This window comes from Heterocephalus glaber, unplaced genomic scaffold (genome assembly GCF_053883595.1).
Source record: "Heterocephalus glaber isolate CG9 unplaced genomic scaffold, H.glaber_assembly_v1.0 deba00001452, whole genome shotgun sequence".
Classification (NCBI taxonomy): domain Eukaryota; kingdom Metazoa; phylum Chordata; class Mammalia; order Rodentia; family Bathyergidae; genus Heterocephalus; species Heterocephalus glaber.
In genome coordinates, this window is record NW_028258302.1 from 17,371,390 (window position 1) to 17,392,469 (window position 21,080).

The 21,080-nt window shown below is 42.4% G+C and overlaps 1 protein-coding gene across 2 annotated transcripts in view; it reads right to left on the bottom strand.

Moving 5' to 3' along the window:
• Rcan3 (regulator of calcineurin 3) overlaps positions 1-20,648 on the bottom strand; it is a 31,883-nt gene extending 11,235 nt beyond the window's left edge. Inside the window, exons 1-2 of one of the 2 annotated variants that reach the window (XM_004850595.3) lie at positions 20,434-20,648; positions 13,394-13,648 (exon numbers count right to left, since the gene is read on the bottom strand). In XM_004850595.3, the coding sequence (XP_004850652.1) occupies positions 13,394-13,588 (195 nt within the window). In that variant the 5' untranslated portion in view covers positions 13,589-13,648; positions 20,434-20,648. Of the gene's footprint in view, positions 1-13,393; positions 13,649-20,013; positions 20,033-20,433 lie in introns of those variants that run through there. The other variant, XM_021263072.2, reaches the window with a different exon arrangement.
• Positions 20,649-21,080: the final 432 nt, after the last annotated feature.

Genomic DNA, 21,080 nt, shown 5'->3' on the forward strand with positions numbered 1-21,080 from the left:
GGGGTTCAACTTCCAGCACAAAAAACAAATAAGCTTGGGGGAGGTAAAAGAAAAAAGAAATTGACAAAAACGAAGCCATATGAGAATTGATAGTAAGCTTTTTCTAAGTTTTGTTGTTTTTTCCCTTATCTTTCACACTCATTTTCTCTTTGATGTAGCACAAATATGGTTTATATAATATATAACTTCTAGCTGTGAGGTCATGTAGAGATAGGAAAAAATAATTCAGAGGTAAAACTATTACAGGTTGAGTATCCTTTCTCTGAAATGCTTAGGACCAGAAATATTTCAGATCTGAGTTTTTTGGATTTTGGAATATTTATGTGGAATGTACCAGTTCAACACATACCTAATCCAAAAATCCAAAACCTGAAATGTTCTGAGATTTAAAATTTCTTCACCACCAAAACAATGCTAAAAAAGTGTTGGATTCTGAAGCATTCTGGATTTCACAGTTTTGGGCTAGGGAGAGTCAATCTGTGTTACTGAGGACACAGGTAAGAGTCCTCTGCTGGCAGCCTTTCCTGAGACCGCCCCTGCCAACTGGCAAGGGCACAGGGGAGGTCTAGAAGACTGTGACAGGAAGTGAGGGTGTCATCTATGGAAATGACTGGAAATGCCCTGTGGTGAATGGTATAGATGTGTACCTGTATATAGTTTATTAAAAAACCAAATTATGATTATTTTGTCTGATCTTGTTTGATCTTGGAACCTAGGCAGGGTTGAGCCTGGTTAGTACTTGGATGGGAGAGTTATTTCAGCAATAACTCACTTTTATGTTTTTAAATTCTTTACTGATAAAGAATTCGCATTATCCAGTCACAGGATGCTGCTGCACATTACTTCAGATAAGATGATGGGGGCCAAAGTTAGGTCATTGTTAACCACTTTACTCTTCCTGTGGCCACTTTGTGTTGCCCTCTGGCGTTAGAATGCGGCAGGAGAACACAAAGAATGCAGCCTCTGAGACCAATCCCCAAGACTTTTTCTGTCATAGAAATTGGTTTCACAGAGCAGAAGCTGCTTCTAGTTGCAGAGATCACCTGCACTATAAATGAGCAATTAGCCTAACAACGAATGCCTCACACCTAAAATACCTAAGAACAAGTAAACAATGACATTTTGGGGTACCCAAGAAGAGCACAAGGTAGCTGAGTAACTGACACTCTAAAGTTACAGTGTGGACAAGGCCTCCTGGGAGGGTGGGCTTGCAAATGTAGTGAGGCAGGGAATTCTTGCCCTTTCTAAACAACCTCGGCGCCTCTACGTTACCCTCTTCCAAAGCAAAGGAGGCAAGGTTTATCCATTTCACTGAGGAGCAAAGTATGCAAACAATACTGCTACACACCTTTGCTTTGGCTTGAAAAGAGTAAGAAGCCCAATGCTCTGTGCATTAAAGAGCCGGAAGAACAATTTGAGGATGGCACTTTGATTCACTCTCATCTGTGGTGTCCTAAGGCAAGGTATTTTACATTGTGTCTTTCTGTAGATCTGATATAGAAAATGTCATTCTCCAGTGTGCAGAGACTGCAGATTAGCCAATAGGCAACATCTCCATTTCTGCCTGAGGACGGGTGAAGTGCCTGCAATGGCTGAACGTCTGTCTGTCTGAACTGCGTTGAAATCTAATTGCCCCACTCTGTTGGTATTAAGGGGTTGGACCTCTGGGAGGAGACTAAGTCAGGCCTGGGGTGCCATCATGAATGGGATTAATATCTGCAGAAAAGAGGCCTGAGGCAGCCTGCTTGTCCCATTGCCCTTCCGTCAGGAGGGGACACAAAGAAAGTGCCATCTATGAGGAACAGGCTCTCATCAGACACAGTCAGCTAGAGCCTTGATCCTGGACTTCCAGCCTTTGAAACAGTGGGCAGTATATTTCTGTTATTTATACATTATCCAGTCTAAGGTATTTTGTTATAGCAGCCTGAACTACTATTGCTTTTGATTTCTTAACATCATTGCCACTAAAACTGTGGGACTGCATAACCTTTGTTCCTTTTTCTCCAGCCCCATTGTGATTAAAATGTGAGTTAATGGATGGAGATGCTTGATAGTTTAGGGAGGCTAGATAGGGATCTGTAACAGACCTAGAGTCCCAGATAGTTTAGGGACGCTAGATAGGGATCTGTAACAGACCTAAAGTCCCAGAGTAAACTACTCAACTCCTTGTTTGCCCGGCACTGATGTTCCGGACACCACAATTTTTAGAACAAGCTCCAAATGTCTGCTGACCATCAATACGTGACAGTCGACCACTAACCTTTGTTCCCTTTTCCTTAACTCTATATGTTAACTTCCCCCTCAATCCCCTATAAAAACAGCCTCGGATTCTGAGCCAGTTGCCTCTCTAAGCTATTTTGCTTTGGGAGTGCCGTCTGGCCAGACTAATAAAGGTCTGTTTTCCAATTTGTCCGGTGTGTTCCTTCCCGGGTGTTCTTCGCTGTAGTAAGCTCCTTGGAGCGTTTGGTAAGGCTCTTGGTCTTGCATTCTGAAGGCACCGCTGGGATCCCTGGGTGTGCTTCACTAGTCAGCTCCTCGGAGCATTTGGTAAGGCTCTTGGTCTTACATTCTGAAGGCACCGCTGGGATTCCTGGGTGTGCTTCACTAGTCAGCTCCTCAGAGCGTTTGGTAAGGCCCTCGGTCTTACAAAACGATCAGAGGAAAGGACTTACTGACCAGAAAAAAAGCACATACAGCTAAGCATGGTGAATTAAAACTCTGATCAGCTGAGCACTAGTAAAATTCTGGGTCTGAAATTCAATGGCAGAGGGGAACAGATCATATGAAAACTTTAAAACCTTTTTTGTTTTGTTTTTGTAGTGCTATGGATCAAACCCAGGACTTCATATGTGTTAGGCAAACATTCTACCACTAAGTCCCTTCTCATTTTTTTTTTTTTTTTTTTTGGAGATAGGTTCTTGCTGTGTTGCCTAGGCTGACCTTGAACTCACTCACAATCTTTCTGCCTCAACCTCTGGTGCAGGTGGAATTACTGTTATGTGCCACCATGCCTGGCTGCAGTTCAGAGTCTCTGCTAGAAGACCACATACATACACATGTACACACACACACAAACATGTGCGCACACACAATTTTCAAGGTATGAAGGTACCGCACTCAATGATACTCAAATCATGTAGCCCATAAAAAAAAATTTTTGCCCCCTGCAGTGTTAGGGAATCAAATCCAAGGGCTTGCACACACTAAGCAAGCAAGATCCCAGCTTTTGACAGCATTGGCTATTTGTTTGTTTGTTTTTAAGCCTAAAGGTTGTTTGGTTATTTAGTGAGAGGAACAGTGAAGACTAAGGAAGATTATGTAGTCCTGTGGAGGAGAGAGCAGATGCAACAAAGCTAGGGAGAGAACAGACCAGAGGTGAAGGCAAATTGTCTCCTGCTCCCTGTGTCCTCTTGCTGCCCCTCTGGGCTCTGGTGTTGTGGGGCATCTCAGAGAGGCAGTGAGATTACAGGTAGGCATTTATCTAACCCAAAGCGTCAAAATAGCCCATAACCATCTCAGGTTGCAGATCTATCCAGACACTGGGGCTCAAACCTATCATTTTGATCTAAGACAGCAAAGCACATAGGTGAGTTTTCTGCCTGCAAACCATGCAAATTGCCCCAAGACAAAGCAAATCATTTCAATTGTCTAGACTGTTGTTCCTCGCACTGAGTTCACTTCATGGTCTGTCTCACAGCAGATCTGTGCCAGCAAAATGAGGAATCCAACTACTGCTCGCCAGGGCATCCATTTGCACCTTCACTCCCTTTCTTGTCCTCCCCACCCATGAAGTAAGAAAGGGTTCGAAAGTCCAGGTTCTGCTATAATCTCCCACCAGTCAGGTCACGTCTCCCCAGAGCACAAGGTGTGCAACCCCTGCAGACGCTACGCCAATGCCATCATCGCTTCGACTCTTCCATGACAGTGGTGACTGAGCACTGGTATCTGTGAGCAAAGGCCTTGCCTGCCTCTTCTGAGAAGGGGACCCTGAACAGGCTGCATCCATTCCCAAGGGCCAGCAGCTCGCTGCTCACTGTCTACTGGAATGGACAAAATGCTTCTATCTGTATCCAGGAAGAGACAGGTCGCTTCTTCAAACATGAGACCACCAAAGACGGACCTGACCTTGGGAGGATTCCACAGCCTGGATATTCAAGAAGGTCTATGGCTTCTATAACTATGTATCTGCTATGTATCAGAGGTCTGGAGCTCTACTGTCCAGGTTCTCTGCACATCCTGGCTCTGCTGTATAGTTGTGTGACCTTGAGCAAGTTCTTTCCCTATTAGATCAGAATAAAAGTACCCACTTCATGGGGTTGTTGTGATGATAACGAGTGAATACCTAGAGCTCTTAGTACAGTGTGTACACCCAGACAGCACTAGTACTATCATTAACAGAAACAGGGTAGCTAATACAGCTCTTGAGACCGTCTACTTGTCAGTTGCAGAAAGTTGCTACCCCTCTCTGTTCACTGTGGATCTTTGGAAGGAGGTGAAGGCACACTGATGATATGACATGAATGAGAGCTGATACTGTGGAGGTCACTGATGCAAAACCAGAATCTGCCTTTCCCAATATCCCACTGCTGAGGTGCCCCTGGGAGCCACATCCTCTGGGAGCTCAGGTGCACAGGGTAACAGGTGCACCACCAATGTAGGAAAGCAGTGGCCAACTGCCTGGGACTCTTCAGAATCTTCTTGTGGACTGTAAATACTCTAGAGCTGAGGATAATGCCTCAGGGTGATGACACCTTGAGGACCCTCTTATTCTGCATTGAACTGACTTGAACTGAGGAGGAGAGCATAGCAGGTTTTGTTTTTATTTCTGTATTTTTGTTTTGTTTTATTTAATTGCAGTGAAGTCAAATTCTACATAGTGAAAACATCCATTACAATCACTTTGGTGGCTTTTAATTCTGCTTATTAATTTTATCATTTTGTTCTATTTGTTTAAAATCAAATGTTTAATGATGGCCTTGGAAATGCTTTGCTGCGCTTATTTTTCATGGTGCCACACTAGCCCAGGAGCATGAAAAGCTACCTAAAACAAGGGAAAGTGGCTGATACAAGGTTATCAAAGTATGTAAGAAAACTGTGGAGCAGCAGGCAGGATTCGTTTTCATTCAGTCAGTTATACACAGAGATAAAAAGAAAAACAATCGCCCACATTTCCTGCTTGGGCCTGCTGGGGCTCAGCGACTAACACTGCTGAGGAAATCTTTTCTGTTGCTTTGGTCTCTGATGTGTGTGCGCCTGCCTCAGTCTCTCAAAATGTTCCTCCACTCACCCCATGTGCCCAAGCTCAGGTCTAGGTGTGGGGAACACCTGTCGACCACGTGCTTTATTCCAGGGTAGAAAGTTGTTTTCTTCCTGGTAGTCCTTTCTCCCTGGACATCTGAGGATGGAGATGACCTTTAAAGTTAGAAACACATCTTTCCAGAGGCAGGTAAGCTTGAAACACGTCAGAAACAACCATGGGAGGGAAATTAAGAGCATTGTTTGTTTTTTGAGAAAAGAGTAAGGCACATTTTCTCTTTATGAACATTCAGTGCAGAAGCATTGTTAGAAAATGGGCTGTGCAGGGGAGGTGTGGACATTCAGCTGGGTGCCAGGGGCTGCAAGTGTAGGACTGCAGCTGGGACAAGGAGGTAACTGCTTGGAGGGTGGCCTGGTGTGGGATGCTGGACCCCACCAGGGTGAGGACAGTGTGCCCAAGGAGGGACAGCCTAACAGAGGGAGAACAAAGGTGTCCTAGCACAGGGGGAGGGCCAAGGGTGGAAGCCCAGGCAGGGTGAGAGGGTGCCGCGGGAGATGTGCAGGAAGGCACCCCAACAGGTGGGAGAGGAAGTGTCTGTGTATGGGGTCACCCCGCACATGGGAAAAGGGAGTGGCGGTTACACTGGGCAGAGTGACTGAACATGGGAAGATAATAGAAGCTAGTTCTCTTTCTGTCAGGGAAAAGTGTTATACATTAGAAAAGGGAGAAACTAGAAATGAATTCTTTGGTGTTTACTGGAGGTAGAAGTATAAGATACAACGCGTGTACACAAGTAATGGGCACATATATGTATCTATGTATTTCCTAGCTCATTCACTGAGATGCCTAGAACACTGAATTATCTCCTACATCTTCGTTTCTCAGTTCTCCACTGAAAGGAAGTAGGACTCTGGAGAAACGGCTGATTTCAAGGATGGGGCAGGGCAAGTACACAATAATTCTGCAGGATCCTGTTGTGCTAAAGAGTAAAGTACCTACAGAAGGATGGGTGTGTGTCAAAAAGACACAGATGCCACCCTGTGAAGGGGCAGCCACCGGCCAAATCTAGGACAATGTAATGATGCTATCAGATTCTAGGCAATGACTACAATAGGAAACTATGAATCTAATTTCATAAATAAATAACACTGGAAGTTTGATGGGAAAACATAATATTTACAGTTTCAAAGTACCTCTCACCAAATATTCATTAATTAAAAAGAGAAAAAGAATAATTAGATATTGGACAAGACTGACAGATACCACCTTAATTGAGCGCTCAAGTGAACTGGGACAAAGGGAAATCACTACAGCCAACACCATGTGGTGAGAACAGCATGGCTTCTGAGATGTCCCTGCCAAAGATGGACAACCTGAATCTAATCCTGAAGAGATGGCAGACAAACTCAGATTGAAAGCCCTGCTACAAAATCCCCAGCCAGTCAGAGTCAGAATGTGGAGAGCGAGAGAGGTGGGGAGACCAGGAATTCTTCCAGATTGAAAGAGACTAAGGAGACCTGGCAGCTAAGTGCCATGCATGATAAGGGTTCCATATTTTTGTCACAGAGAACATTACTGTGACAATTAGCAAATCCTGAATGGGCCATGAGGATTAGATGGGAGTAACTGATCTAAGTCAGTCCCTGGTTTTTGCTTTTTCTCCCAGAAGAATGTCCTTGTTTATAGGAAATACATATTGAAGTATTAGGGGGAATGAGTAGCACTGTTGGCAACTTACTTCACTGGGGATGGTGGTGCACACCTGTAATCTGGCACTTGGGAGGCTGAGGCAGGATGAATGAGCATGTTTGAGACCAGCCTGGGCTACATAGTTCAAGGCCAGCCTGAACTACATGGTGAGATCCTGTCTCAAAAAAAACCAAAAGAAATTTTAAAAAATGTTCTGTGTATACCTGAACTAGTAAAAATATTTTGGTAAGTGCTCCCAATAATATCTTACTTATTTATTTATACACATACACATACATTAGAGACATGTCCTGCTATCCCAATATGACCTATATAACTTATAAAAATAGAAATATAAACCAGATGAAAAAATAAAATAGAAAAGCCATGATCACTGAAGCTAATTTAGTAGACTATCCTCCACGTCTCTTTTCAAGCACATATTTATTGTATAGCCAGGCTCAAAGCCAGGCTCTCTGAGGAAGTTCTATGTTCCATATCCTAAGGAATCAACCCACAGAATCCACCAACCATGGATCAAAACTGTAGTTAGGCCTATGATAGTGTGCCAGTATTACACATGTACAGACTTTTTTCTTGTCATCGTTCCCCAGAAAATAGAGTAATAACAACTATTTACATAGCATATTTCATTCATTCATTCATGATACTGGGGAATGAATTCAGGGCTTTCACACTGAGTTACATCTTAGCTCTTTATTTTTTTATTTTGAGAAGGGCCTTCCTGGCCTTGAACTTGCAATCCTCCTGCAATCCTCAGACTCCCAGAGTGATGAGATGACAGGCATGAGCCACTATGCCAGATTGGACTTACATTTTAGCAGCCACTCTAAGTACTCTAGAGATGATTGAAAGTATACAGGAGGATGTGCATAGGTTGTATCCAAATACTAAACCACTTTATATAAGAGACTTGAATATCTGCAGAGTTTGGAATCCATGAGTTCACCATAATAGAAATTTTCTTCCTTTGAATACCATTTTTTCCAATCCCCAAATTTAAAACAAGTCACCTTTCTAAAAGGATTTTAATTCTGGGCAGACCAGCTGTGGCAGAACACCCAATGATTGATTTAGTCTAAAAGACAGAAGATCGGCTCATTTGGTTAACTTTCAGATATCATTTGCTTTTCATAAATAGTATTTTCTGTTCTTCAACTGTAGGGTATAGAATCAAATGCTTGACAAAAAATTTAGTGTGTATGACTACACAGATCACAAAAGAAGTGGGCCAATGCATCTGGTGTCAGAATTTCAGGTTAAATCTCTAACTTAGTACTTATCCTACCTCTGCTCTGAATTCTGTTTCTCAGTCACAGCATTGCATCATTAATCCTCAACAAGCATTACACAGAATCCAGTCATTTAACAGCTATTTCTCTGCACTGGGGTCTCAGTAGATGCAGAGTGTGCCTGATCAAAAACAAGACTTGGAGGGCTGGGGATTTAACTCTGTGGTTCCGCCATCTGCCTTGCAAGTGCAAGGTCCCAAGTTTGATCCCCGGTACTCCCCTCAAAAAACCCCCAAAACCCAAAAACAAGACAAGGAGATCAATCAAAGATGTCTTAATATACCCCATCATCATGAGAAAGACACTCAAACCAAATATGCTGTGGTGAGCAGGTCAGCAGGAACAGTCCTACACACCACGGTACCATATTCCACAAGCCATCCTGCACGTCTGTGTCAGTCCTAACTATAATATCACTCTGCGTTAACATTTACTGAGCTTGGACACACAGACGTAAGCCACACATTATGAACTCTTAAATTAGATCTTGAAAACTCCTCACGCTCAAATCAGTAGCAAGTGTAATTCTTCCTTATTTTAAGAAAGGAGAAACTGTGGTTAAAAACATCAAACAAGCAAGTACAATCACACTGGGGCAAACTCAAACCTACTAAAGAAAAGTGAAGTACTAACCCTACAGTACTCTTTTTTTGTTGTTTTTTTGGTACAGGGATGGAACTCGAGTCCTTGTGCTTATGAGGCAGATGGCGGAACCACTGAGCTAAATCCCCGGCCCCCTACAGTACTCTTTTTTTCCCCCCCTACAGTACTCTTCACGGGGTTGTTGATTAGCTAAGCACATGATGAAAACAAACACACCTTGCTGCTGAGTAAATATAAGTGAAAAGATAAGCCTTTTTCTCAGTTTATTTATATGGTTTTTTTGGCGGGTTTATTGCCCTCTCCCCTCATAGACACATTATTTTTAAGAAACACTGAGGAGCCAGGCATTGGGTGTAATTTGCATGCCTGTAATCCCAGCACTTGGGAGGCTGAGGCAGGAGGACAGCTGTGAGTTCAAGGCCAGCCTGAAATACATCATAGGGAGACCTTGTCTTAAAAAACAAAAACAAAAGAAATACTGATGAAAACATAGAGAGTCAATATCCAGCAACCTAAATGAAGATTTACCTTCACATGATAACAGTCCCTGTTATTTATTCTACTCCTATTCAGAAGAGTGTACAAGTTTGTTTCAGCAATGAGATAGTTATAAAGACAAAAATCTTTTCAAGTCAGTGAAAAATTTTTTAAAAGTTAAGTGTTTAATTGCATTCTGCCTAAAATTCACCAGAAGTGTTTGGTTTTACACATAACATGATGGCCTGTGTGAACAGGTGATCCCAAGAGAAATGAAAGCAAAATAAGACAATTGATAGTGAAAAGAAAAATGTAAAGGAAACATTTGATTCTGCCCCAATTTTATATCCAACTGATATATATATATATATATATCTCAACCAGATATTTATATAGGTAGTTATATAAAATTCACTATGACTAAGAATTGTATACAATGTGATGTCAACTGAATTGCTGCTACTAAAATTTCTTTTTTTTTTAAATAATAAGCATCCCTTTATTTGCTGACTGCCATTACAAAAACTGATTACATTAGCAACAAAAGTGTCTTGAGTTGATGTCAGAGGCAGTTACTCCCCCAAAGTGTTAAGTAAAATAGTGTACAACATCAGTATTAAAATGTTAAATTTTACATTGTCTTTACCACTTTGATCTTTTGAACAATTGAACTGAACAAGGCAAAATATTACACATTTATCTTCAGGAATGTAAAGGTCTAATTATTCAAACAGTTTTTATTATAAAACTAAACTCTGAAGGTGTCTACACAGTTGGGTTCTTTTTAAATTTTTCTCTTTAAATCAGTAGTCTAACAAGGATTAGAAAAGACAAAACTCTGTTCAGTGTTTCTGACAAAGTAGAATGAGTGAAAACATAAATAAGGCTTTAATTTGGCAAAATATAATACAATGCCTTCTGTTGTCCTCAATTGAAGTTTCCCAATTACTTCACTCCAAACCTGGTAGTGTTATTTCTCCTTTGTGAGCTGTTTTTTTACACCCTGAACCAACTGCTGTAACTGTGGTATAGTCTGACTTAGACTTACAGACATCATCTCCTTTTCAGAAGACTCCATTTCTGGGGAAACATCACTATTTCTCAATAACAGTAGTATCTCCAGCAGCTTGTACTATTTTTGACTGGATAAGATCCAGTGACTGTTGCGCCTTATCCAAATCACCAGCTACTGTCTATCTTTCACTTTGTTCAGTTTTAAGTTTTGTAAGTGTTTCATTTAACTGTGTCTTCAACAAATTTAGCTCTTCATTCTGTCTTGGTGCTACTAAAATTTCTACCGAAATGATTTTCACTATAAATTTGGGTTAGGGCTGGGGATTTAGTTCAGTGGTTCTGCTGCCTGCCTTGCAAGCGCAAGGTTCCAAGTTTGATCCCCGGTACCAAAAAAAAAACCCAAAAACAAAATTTGGGTTAGATATAACTCCCAAATTGTTTTTTAAATGAAAATCAACAAAAGCCAGGTGTGGTGGCACATGCTTATAAATCCCAGCCTTCGGGTGGTTCAGGTAGGAGGATTGCTGTGAGTTTGAGACCTATGTTTAAGACTGTGTAGCCTATGCTACACTGTAAGTTCAAGGCCAGCCTGAACTACATAATGAGATCTTGTCTCAAAAAAAAAGGAAAGAAAGAAAATCAACAAGAACTCATCCCTTTGGCTAGGTAAAAATTTCTTGGGCTGTGGTTAAAAAGAAAAAGTTAAAATAGATTTAAGGTTGTGAGGTCTCTTGAAAGAAGTCTTTTTTTTTTTTTTTGGTACCGGGGATTGAACTCTGGACCTTGTGCTTGCAAGGCAGGCGGTGGCACCAATGAGCTAAATCCCTGGCCCCTCTTGAAAGAAGTCTTATGAATATAACTTTAACATAAAGCGGTTCAAGGAACCCCTCAGATACCAAAATCCCTGGACGTTTAAGTTGATTATATAAAATGGTAGAGTATCTGCATATCACCTACACATCCTCCCACATATTTCAAAATGTTTCTAGATGACTTATAGTACCTAATCCAATGTAAATGTACATAAATAGTTATACTGTATTGCCCAGGAAATAATGACAAGGAAAAAAGTCTGTAAAGCACATGTTCGGTACAGATGCAATTTTTTTTTTTGGTACCGGGGATCGAACTTGGGACCTTGCACTTGCAAGACAGGCACTGGAACCACTGAGCTACATCCCTGGTCCACAGACACAATTTTTAAAAAATATTTTTGAGGGCCCAGGATGTAGCTCAGTGGCACTGCGGCCTACCTGGCAAGCAAGAGGCCCTGAGTTTGATTGCTGGTACCAAAAAAAATTTTTTTTTATCACTCACCAATACAAAAGGCTGGAAGTCATTCATGTGGTTTCTTACAATAACAGGTAACAAGATTAACTTAACTGTTAATAATGTGAAATTTTAGAGCTCCTAAAAATGTGTGAAAAGTAGGAAGGATGATTTCAAAATTTCTAAATTGTGACTGAACTTGGGAACGGAAATAAAACCACCACAAAAGTCATAAAACTGAGGATGCTGCTCCCCTCTCTCCTCCACAGCAGGGCTGGTCTTTCTTCCTAGACAGCTTCCTCCCAGAGCTCCTGGCGGCTTCCTGCTCTGGCCTCTCCTCTGCCCTCCACTTGTCACCTGCCCCTACTATGTGCAGTTCTGGCTGCCACCCCCTTGCTCAGAAGGACGCTGTCAAAGAGTGGAGCTCTTGACTGGGGCACCTTTCACCTGCGCCCTGGCCACACAGAACCATGCGCTCTTCCCTGGTGTGGCCCACATTCCCTACTGAGCTCTTTTACACATTCTGTGCTCTCTGGCCAAAATTCCCTTTCTTCTGGTCAGCAGAAATCCTTCTCCAACACCATGCAACACTATGTCCTCATGAGATCGTCTACCCCACCTGGCTTCAAGCTGTCTCCTTTGATACCACAATGTACTTTCAAGTGCTTCTAAAGGCTGTAATATTCCATCTTGTGTCACAACTGAAAGTCAACCCCAATGTGGCAGAAGCTGACCAGTTCATGCTGTACCCCCTGAAGCAGTGTTACACACTGCAGGCACTCAAGTATGCACTGAGTCAAACCACCCAGCTCTGCTCCAAGGAAGTCATTGGAAGGAAAGACTTTGAGCACATAAATAGAAAATGAAAGGGCCAGTGATGTATTTTGATAGAAAGTTTCAGAACATGAAAAATGTGTAAGTGGCAGAAATATTTTACTTCTGTGGGATTAGAATCTATAGGTTTTGTGAGGTTATGACAGAAAACAGTCACAGGCAGACACATGCAGACACATGCAGACACACACACACACAAGGTCTCTCTCCAGGTACAGTCAGGTACAGTGGTATACCTCAGTTCACAAACTTAATTCTTTCCACAATTCTGGTCACAAACCAAAGTGGACAAGAACCAAATCAAATTCAACAGTTATGTTCAGTGTTGACCTTATGGAAAAATTTGATTTAATTCTTGTCCAATTCGGTTTTCAACCAGAGTCATGGAAAGAATTAAGTTTGTGAACTGAGGTCCCACTGTAAATAATAAATGACCCAAGGGGAACAACCTTTAAAAACAATGAACTCAATCACTTTCCCCAGTCAAGTTGTAGAAATATAAGAAATGATAGCTAACAATGCTGTTGCAATGAAATCATAAACAGCCCCAACAGGCTCTACAGAATTATCCCCAGGAAAGTGCTGGCTCCTTCTCTGTGACTCCCAAGAAACAAGGAGCCAGACTAAAGGTCATGAGCTTTTCCTCCATTATGGTACCCAAAAATAAGTGAATGAATAAATGAGTAGATTTAATGAGGCTTAATTCTGAATTCATTAAAAGCCAGTGCTTCTCAAAATATTTGTGGAAATGTTTTAAATATTTTCTACCTGCTGCACAGATACTCTTAAAATACAATAAAAAGGTGTACCAGTTGATGTGCACTTCCTGTGTTTTATTTGTCATCAACCCGTAAAGCCCTGCCCCCCCCCCCCCCCCCCCCCCCCGCCAAGGAACATGGATCCTACAAGGCTGGAAATAGACAGGTCGAGGGCCTACCTTCTGCTCCTGGACTTCAAATACTGCTTCGTGGACACTACAGGCAAACAGAGAGGTAGGTAGATCACTTAAATCCATCATCTCTTCCAAATCATCTTCATTTTCACCAAAAACCATCTCTTCTTCCTCTTCTTGGTCACTGCTACAGAGATCTGACTGGCTGTCATTCCAAGATTTCATACTGTCCCTCAGCATTGTCCCCTAAAAGCAGGTTTTTTCCGTTTTGAAAATTCTAGGATATTTACCAGGCACCTACTGTTAAACAAAAACAACACAGAGATAAAACTTTGAAGACCACATGATGTTCCAATCAATCAGTTTCTCCAGACAGCAATTCATCAAGTGAAGTGATTTTAGCCAGGAAAGATCAATCAGCATTTAAATCAAGTCATTTCAGTCCTCATAAATGAATTCCATAGAGGGAAATTTGATTTGCTTAGCATATTTTGCAAGGTAATGATATATTAAGAAGAAAACAAGAGTTTCCTAGTGAAACTGGGAAAGAAAAGATACTAAATGACATCATGTCAATATGTACACTAGTTTACAAGCAGTGGGAAGGAAAATGTGAACCAGAACTGCTTTCACATATTTGTTTTGGGTTTTAGGTCTAAAACACTGGAACTAGCAAAGCAGAATCAAACCCACACGGATCCGCTCACCATCTGCACCCTGAAATATGGTTTGCAATGCACTGACTTTGCCTTTCTCATCCAAGTTTTTTTTTTCTTTTTGAATATCATCTTCAAATAATTGAATTACTCAGAACCAAAAGTTCTCTATAGAGTCGGTTTTTGTGAGAATATATAAGAAATATTTACAGCTGGCAAAATTAAACATAGCAGACAATCCAAAAGATACCTTTTCCAAAATTTTAAACATCACTAATTTTAAGCCAGTGGCCTGGAGCTGACAGTGGCCCTCTGTTAAACACCAGAGCAGAATTTGTGCTTTGGGACTTTTTATATGACTGTCTGGCTCCTTCAGGGAACTGCACACCACGCCCACCAAGTAGAGTCCCATGGACACGACACATTCTGAGATGTCAATATGGATATTAAGAAAAACTTATGAGGCACAGAAACATTAAGTGATCATGATTATTGCTCTTCCGATACGATTTAATTTGTGATTTTCCATTTTATTTTAAAGAATACAAGGTCACAAATATATTGCTTATATACAGCACATAACAGAATGGTGATTATAGAATAAAAATAGGGTTTTTTCATTATTTGAATCAATCAATCAAATTCTAAAACGTAAAATCTTTACTTGTTTTTATACACATTCTCTGAGCACTTACGGCTTTAATTGAGGAATATTCGATGTATAAGACACAGTTCCTACCCTCACGGAGCTCCCACTGAGCAAGAATTTCTCCAGTAACACTGGCCACACCATGCTCCTAAAGGACTTTGTCCCACTAATTATTTGCCACACTCTCCATTTCTCATTCTGCAGCTGTTCCTTTTCCTTGGTGAATGTGTGCGTTCATGGTCCCCACCACTGGGATTCTACCTGTCTCTCCTTGACCTTTCCTGCCAACTTCTTGGAAAGAGTAATGTGTATCTGTTGTGTTTATTTCCTCAACTTCAGACACTCCTGAATTCAGTCCAGCTGGATTTCTGCCATTATCCTTTAGCTCCACTTGTCCTTATTCTGGACAGCAATGATCACCTAATAGCTGGAACCTAATTTCAGACCTTGGCCTACCTCTGCAGCATGTGACCTGGCCACCCACCCTGTTCCTTCCCAGACTTCTCTGTGCCCTGCCTCTCTGGTTCATCCTCCTCCCCAAATGTCTTTCTGGCCGGCTCTCCTTTCTAGATCCTGCTTCATAAGTCAGTCTCCCTAAGGTTTCAGGCTCTCTTTTTCTTGTCTTACTCTTCCTGGGTGGTTTGATTCACACTGGAGCCTTAAGCTTGATTCACACAGAGCCTGAACCACCTGTGGGTCTGCAATTGATTTCCTGCTTCCTTGTGGTCTGCACCCAGCTATGTCAATACTGTCTCCCATTTCACATGGTTCTTGAGCCAGGAAGGATGGCACTGACTGTCGGGGAAGAAGAGTGGAGTCTGAGTCTCAGGCAATGGAAAGGATGGGTGGTTGAGAAAAAGCACCAAGTCCCCAAGAGACTTGTTGCCCCTTGGCCCTTCTTGCCCACACACACTGAAAACCACTCATCTACAGGCCCATTGTTGAATGTATACATCCAGACTCAGACCCTCTCCTGAGTTCTAGACTTGTACTTTAGCATTTTATGGAACCTAGATTTACCTGGGTACTCCATAGGTCCTACAATTGCTTTTAACTTATTCTTTCAAGTAAATCATTATGCCAGAAATCTCCAATCTGAAAGGGGCCCTGGGAGGGTGGAGGCAGCAGGGAACAGATCTCACTGTGGCTTTCATTACAAACTCTTCTTTAACACTAAGCTGCCAGGTAGAGTTTGGGGCTCTCATAGCACTTTGGTCATTTCTCTGCCCGATATTTGTATTATGGTTGTTTGTTTATAACTCATTCCTAACTACCAGACTGTGAGTTCCTTTGAATCCTCTTCCTTGAATCCCTGGCATAGTTTCCAGCTCACAGTTGTTTAATTATGACTACTGACAAAAAGCAGACAGCACTGTGATTACCCCACTGACAGGTCAGCATGGACAAAGAGAAATTCAGTTCTGCCTGGGATGAGACAGCTTCCCAAAGGAGGTCACAGTGGGACTTCAAGGGTGAGCAGAGCTGTGGCAGGAAAAGAGTGGAATGGATTCCAGGGAGAGTCACCAGTGCATGAGCCACATCTTGAAGACAAACAGACGAACATGCACAAAGGCCAGGAGCTTCGGTGTGGCCACAGGGCACTGTCTGGAGGGGGTGTCAGGAGCCAAAGTCAGGAGGGCAGGTGTGGGCCAGGCTGGCTCGCAAGTGGGGCTGCAGTTTTGATACAAAAAAATCAGCCAATATCAGCATGCCACTGAAGGCTTTTGGGCAGGGAAATGATATAACCAACCAATTTAACTTTTGGTATCCTTGAACGTGGGCTGTCTTAATATCATATCTCTTAGAGGCACTGATGTTATTATCTGCTCCCTCCCAGCCCATGAAAAAGAGGTAGGGTAAATAATGCCCAGTTTTTCTGGAGGGTACAAGATTTTAAAATCTGAGAAAGTCAGCCTACTTTTGATGAGTTTTTTGAGGTTTATTTTTAGCGTCGGAGATTGAACCCAAGGCGGTACACATATTAAGTGTGCTTTACCACTGAGCTACACCCCCAGCTTCTTGATAAGATTTTTTTGTTGTTGTCTCAAGTTCTTTCCCCAAACCCTTAAGAGAAGAAAAAGAGCACAGGAAACAATCCTTCAACTGATTTTTTAAAAACTCTTAGAATATCATACCTTCAGTTCCTGTTTTCTACCTTCAAATTTGGGGTTTTTAAAATATAACTTCAAATAGAAGTTATAAAATAGAACAAGGAACTCCAGAATATCCTTTGCCAAGAGTTACCAATTTTGCCTGTTTGCTTTGTTATTCTATTTTTATACATATGCTCAGAATCACTGAAAATAATATGATTTATATCCTTTTACTCCAAAAGTACTTTCAGTACGTAAGAACAATATTGCTTTCTTACATAACCCATGGCATCAAAAAGAGGAAATTTAGCATTGACATAATACTGTTATCTAATTTACAGTCTACATTCAAATTTTGTCAATTATTCCAATAATGTCCTGTATATAGCTATTTTTCCTTTAAAGTTTTTAGACTACTCTTACTTTATTTGTTTGGCCCAAAATATCTTAATAATCTTTAGATTATGTGTTAGATTATAGCATTCATTTTCTTTACTTACTAGACACTTAAAAACAATGGATCACTAACGTACCATGATGACTGGCAACAAGTCTGAGCAGACCTTAAATATGTCCCAGAGGGAGATTCAGGCTTCATACCAGCCTTTCCAGATTTGAACTCTGGCTCCCTGGTAAATTACTTTGCTGTGCTGTTTCCTCAAATGTAAAATGAAGATAATAATAATCCTTATCCAATAAGGAGATTAGGAGAATTAACTAAAGAAATGCATACTAAGCACTCAGAGTAATTCTTTGCATTTACAATGCTCAATAATCAATTATTTTATCATAGGCACAGTCTATGTTAATGCATTGTCGGGTTAAAAGAATCTCAGCAGTATCAGAACCTGGGAAGTGATATTCAAATCATAAAGTAAAAAAAAAAATCCCAAATGATCTAATTCCAACCATCAAAAGGCAAGAAAAATAAAACACATTATGTCATTTCAAGAAAACTACTTAGTGGCTGACTTAACAATAAAGTGAATCCTCAACAGTCACTACTGGTAGTACTTTAGGTCCAGTATGTAAACATTTATTTTATTTTTTTTTAGAGTTAGCTGGAAAAGGGCATGGTGCCTTTTTCATGGGCCTTATAGAATTTTGTATCATCATGCAACACATATATGGCATCACTGTCACTCAAATGTTGTTTTTTTCACTAAGGACAAGCCATGAGTTTTTGGATATAGCTAAAGTCAACTTTGTCAACCACGTCATAATTTTCTGGCACCATAATTGCAGTTAAATTTGAAGAGAATGAAAAATATGGAAGATCATGTAAGATAACTCAGCTGTTACTTAGAAGATAAACTCTGTAAAACATTACAGACATCTGTTGCTTCTATGCAGTTATTACTGGAGTTGCTGCTAACTTTGTGCCACAGTATTATGAGACTAAGCTCTCCCCTGTTTACAAACTCCAGGAACCCTTGACTAGCCCAGCAGGAAGAGGTGAACCGTATCCTCCAGCTTCAGTAAGTGAAGGTCTGCGCTAATCAGGGCTTAGCATCACCTCCAGTGCAACTGTAGCTGTGCCTGGCTTCTGGCAAATTGTTTCTTCATGGAAACATCAAATGACTGGAAAAACTCCAAGGAGCATGACCATCTGCTCTGCTCCAACAAGGCTTGTGACAAGAGTAATCCATCAAGGCAAAATGTCAAGCACATGGAGTTGATATTCCATGTTCAGCTCTGATAAGGAAAAGGTAAATTCTTTCTCCTCTAGGATTGTGAAAATACTTATATAATATACTTTCCAACTTGGGGAACATTTTAATACCTTAGTCAGATGAATTTTTAAAATTTTTTGACATGCTCAAAATGTCACAATACTGGAAGCAAATGTGTATTTCATTTGAATTTGTATTTTAGACTAAGTTTTTAAAAGACCACCTAGGATTGACAATGTGGAGGTTCTCAATTGTCTATCATGAAGCTTCTACCTACTGTTTTTTAAATCATTTACCACTTATAAGTAGAATTTTATTATTTTTTCATAGCTGTGGTAAAAAAAATTGGGGGGAGGGTGCAACAGTAAAGCAAAATACATGACAATGATGGGTTAGGGGGTGTAACTGAGTGGTAGAGCACTTGCCAGGCATGGGCAAGGACCTGGGTTCCATTGCTAACAGCATAAAAAAATTTTTTTTTGTATTTTGTATGTGTTCCTGACCTATGTCCTATTTTCACAGATAATCTAGAATTGGTCCTGCTATAATTATTGAGGTTCCTGCTCCACTAGGAAGAGTGGTATTTGTTAGCATGATAGAGATAATGAAAATCAACAATAAAAATGAATTGTCAGAACATATGAAAATAACAGACTTTAAAGAGTAACTGAAGCACACCTATAAAGGACTGATACTGTTTGGCTGTATTTCACTTCCCCTCCACAGAACTACATTCCAAGAGCAAAGTGGAGATCCTGTCTGATTTCCACCTTCCATGGTTTTGGGGGATCTATGTAACAAATGGCATTGAACTTAGAGCCTCTACTATTTCACACCCTTCAGCTTCACAGATGTCTAAGTCATATTATTTTTCATGAAGTTTTCCTTTTTCTTTAGACCAACAATTCCACTAACATCATACAAAGCTGGCTCCCATTTGTTACCCTAATGTTCACATGTTTTAAAGCTTTACAAATGTTACATTTCAATGGTAGGGAACAAATCCTGTTTCCCCTAAACTCACAGAAACCTCTTGGCTAGGAAATGGTTTGCTGATTAAGTAAAATGTAAAGCGGATGACATGGCTACAGAGGCTCTTAGTTTTCCAGCTTTTTTCAGTTTTCCTGCATCCCAAGTCCTTTTCAAGAGCACCGATATAAAATCCCCATTCAAACGAAGGAACGTGTGTGATACATAAATACCTAGGCCCTGATTCTTAACATGATGTGTTTTTACAGTTTAATATATTGAACCAAAGCTATAAACAGTCTCAAGATATTTTAAGTCATATGTAATCACAGCTACAGATAAATCTGTTCCTTCTCTTGCCACATCAGAGACGTCTATGAAATGCACAGACTTCTATGAAAAGTTTAAATAAATGTTGGGTATTAGGTAGCTTTCAACAAGGGGAAGCGAATATATTGGCTTTGAGCACTACGCTGCAACATCACTTTGAATAATCTCAGTTTTCATGTAAACATGGATGTGAACCTCTCCCTATGCTAGTACCCTAATCTCTAAAGGACACGACGAGATTTTGCAGGGAAGTTAGAGGGAAGCAACCTACAAAGAGGCCATGTCGATTGCTCACCTGTCCAGGCAGCGGACAGACAAAGGCAGATAGCAAGTTTGTTACAAGAAGTCAGGGAATCGGGAATGTGACGGCCACCCATGCATCCCGGGCGGGGCAGGGAGGGCGAGAGGAGCTTGCACCTTCTGGCCGCCCCTGCTTCACGGACCGCGCCTCGGGCCTGTCAGCTTCCCCCAGACTCGCACTGCGGGAGGGAGAAGCAACACCTGGGGCGGGGCGTTTCCAGGGCGCGGCCCCAAAGGCTCCGGCAAAGACCCTGGGCGCAGGGCGCGGGAGCCGGCGGCAGGGCCGCAGCATTTCGGGTCCCCGGGCACTCGGTGCGGCGGCAGCCACCTCTTCTTTCTCAACTTTCGGGGCCCCGCTCCCCACCCGCTCCCGCCGGCCCGGACCCCGGCGGCCCCACCCTGCAGCCCGACTCACCTGCGCGGGCCGGCCGGGGACGCGGGGACGCGAGGCCGCGGGGCTGCGGAGCCGGGGTCGAACGAGCGCGACCTACGGCGGACAGGAGCGGCCCGGGCCGGGCCAGGTCGCAGCCGCCGCCGCCACGCCCTCGACGCCGGCTGGAGCGGCCGCCTTGGCGGGTTCGCGGGCGGCGCCGGGGCGAGCGAGGCTCTGGGTGCGCGCGTTCCTCCTTCTCCTGTCGGCGGCTGCGGGCGCGCGGCGCAGGCGCCCAGGCCGGCGGGGGCGCGCGCGCGCACGCGCACGAGCCTGGCTCTCTCGGCGCGCGCCGCGCCCGTGACGGTCGTGAGCTGTCACCCGAGGTGGGGGTCTGGCTTTGGGTAGCCCCGAGAGCAGGGTCTTGGGAGAACTTATCGTTTTCCACTGTGACCAGAAATAGGTCATCTCCTCGCCCTGCAGCCCCAAGCAGTCACAGGGACTTGGTGACCCGAGAGCTGCAGCTTATTATCCCGGCTTTACGGAGGAGAGGCTCCCGGGGGGGGGGGTCACTTCCTCCAGCTCTACTCTGCCCTTCGTCTGTCTCACTCGTGCCTCGGGGGATCAACGTGCACGCTCCGCTTCCACAGGACCCTTGTCCTCTGGCTTACGGAGGAATTCATGCAATGGTA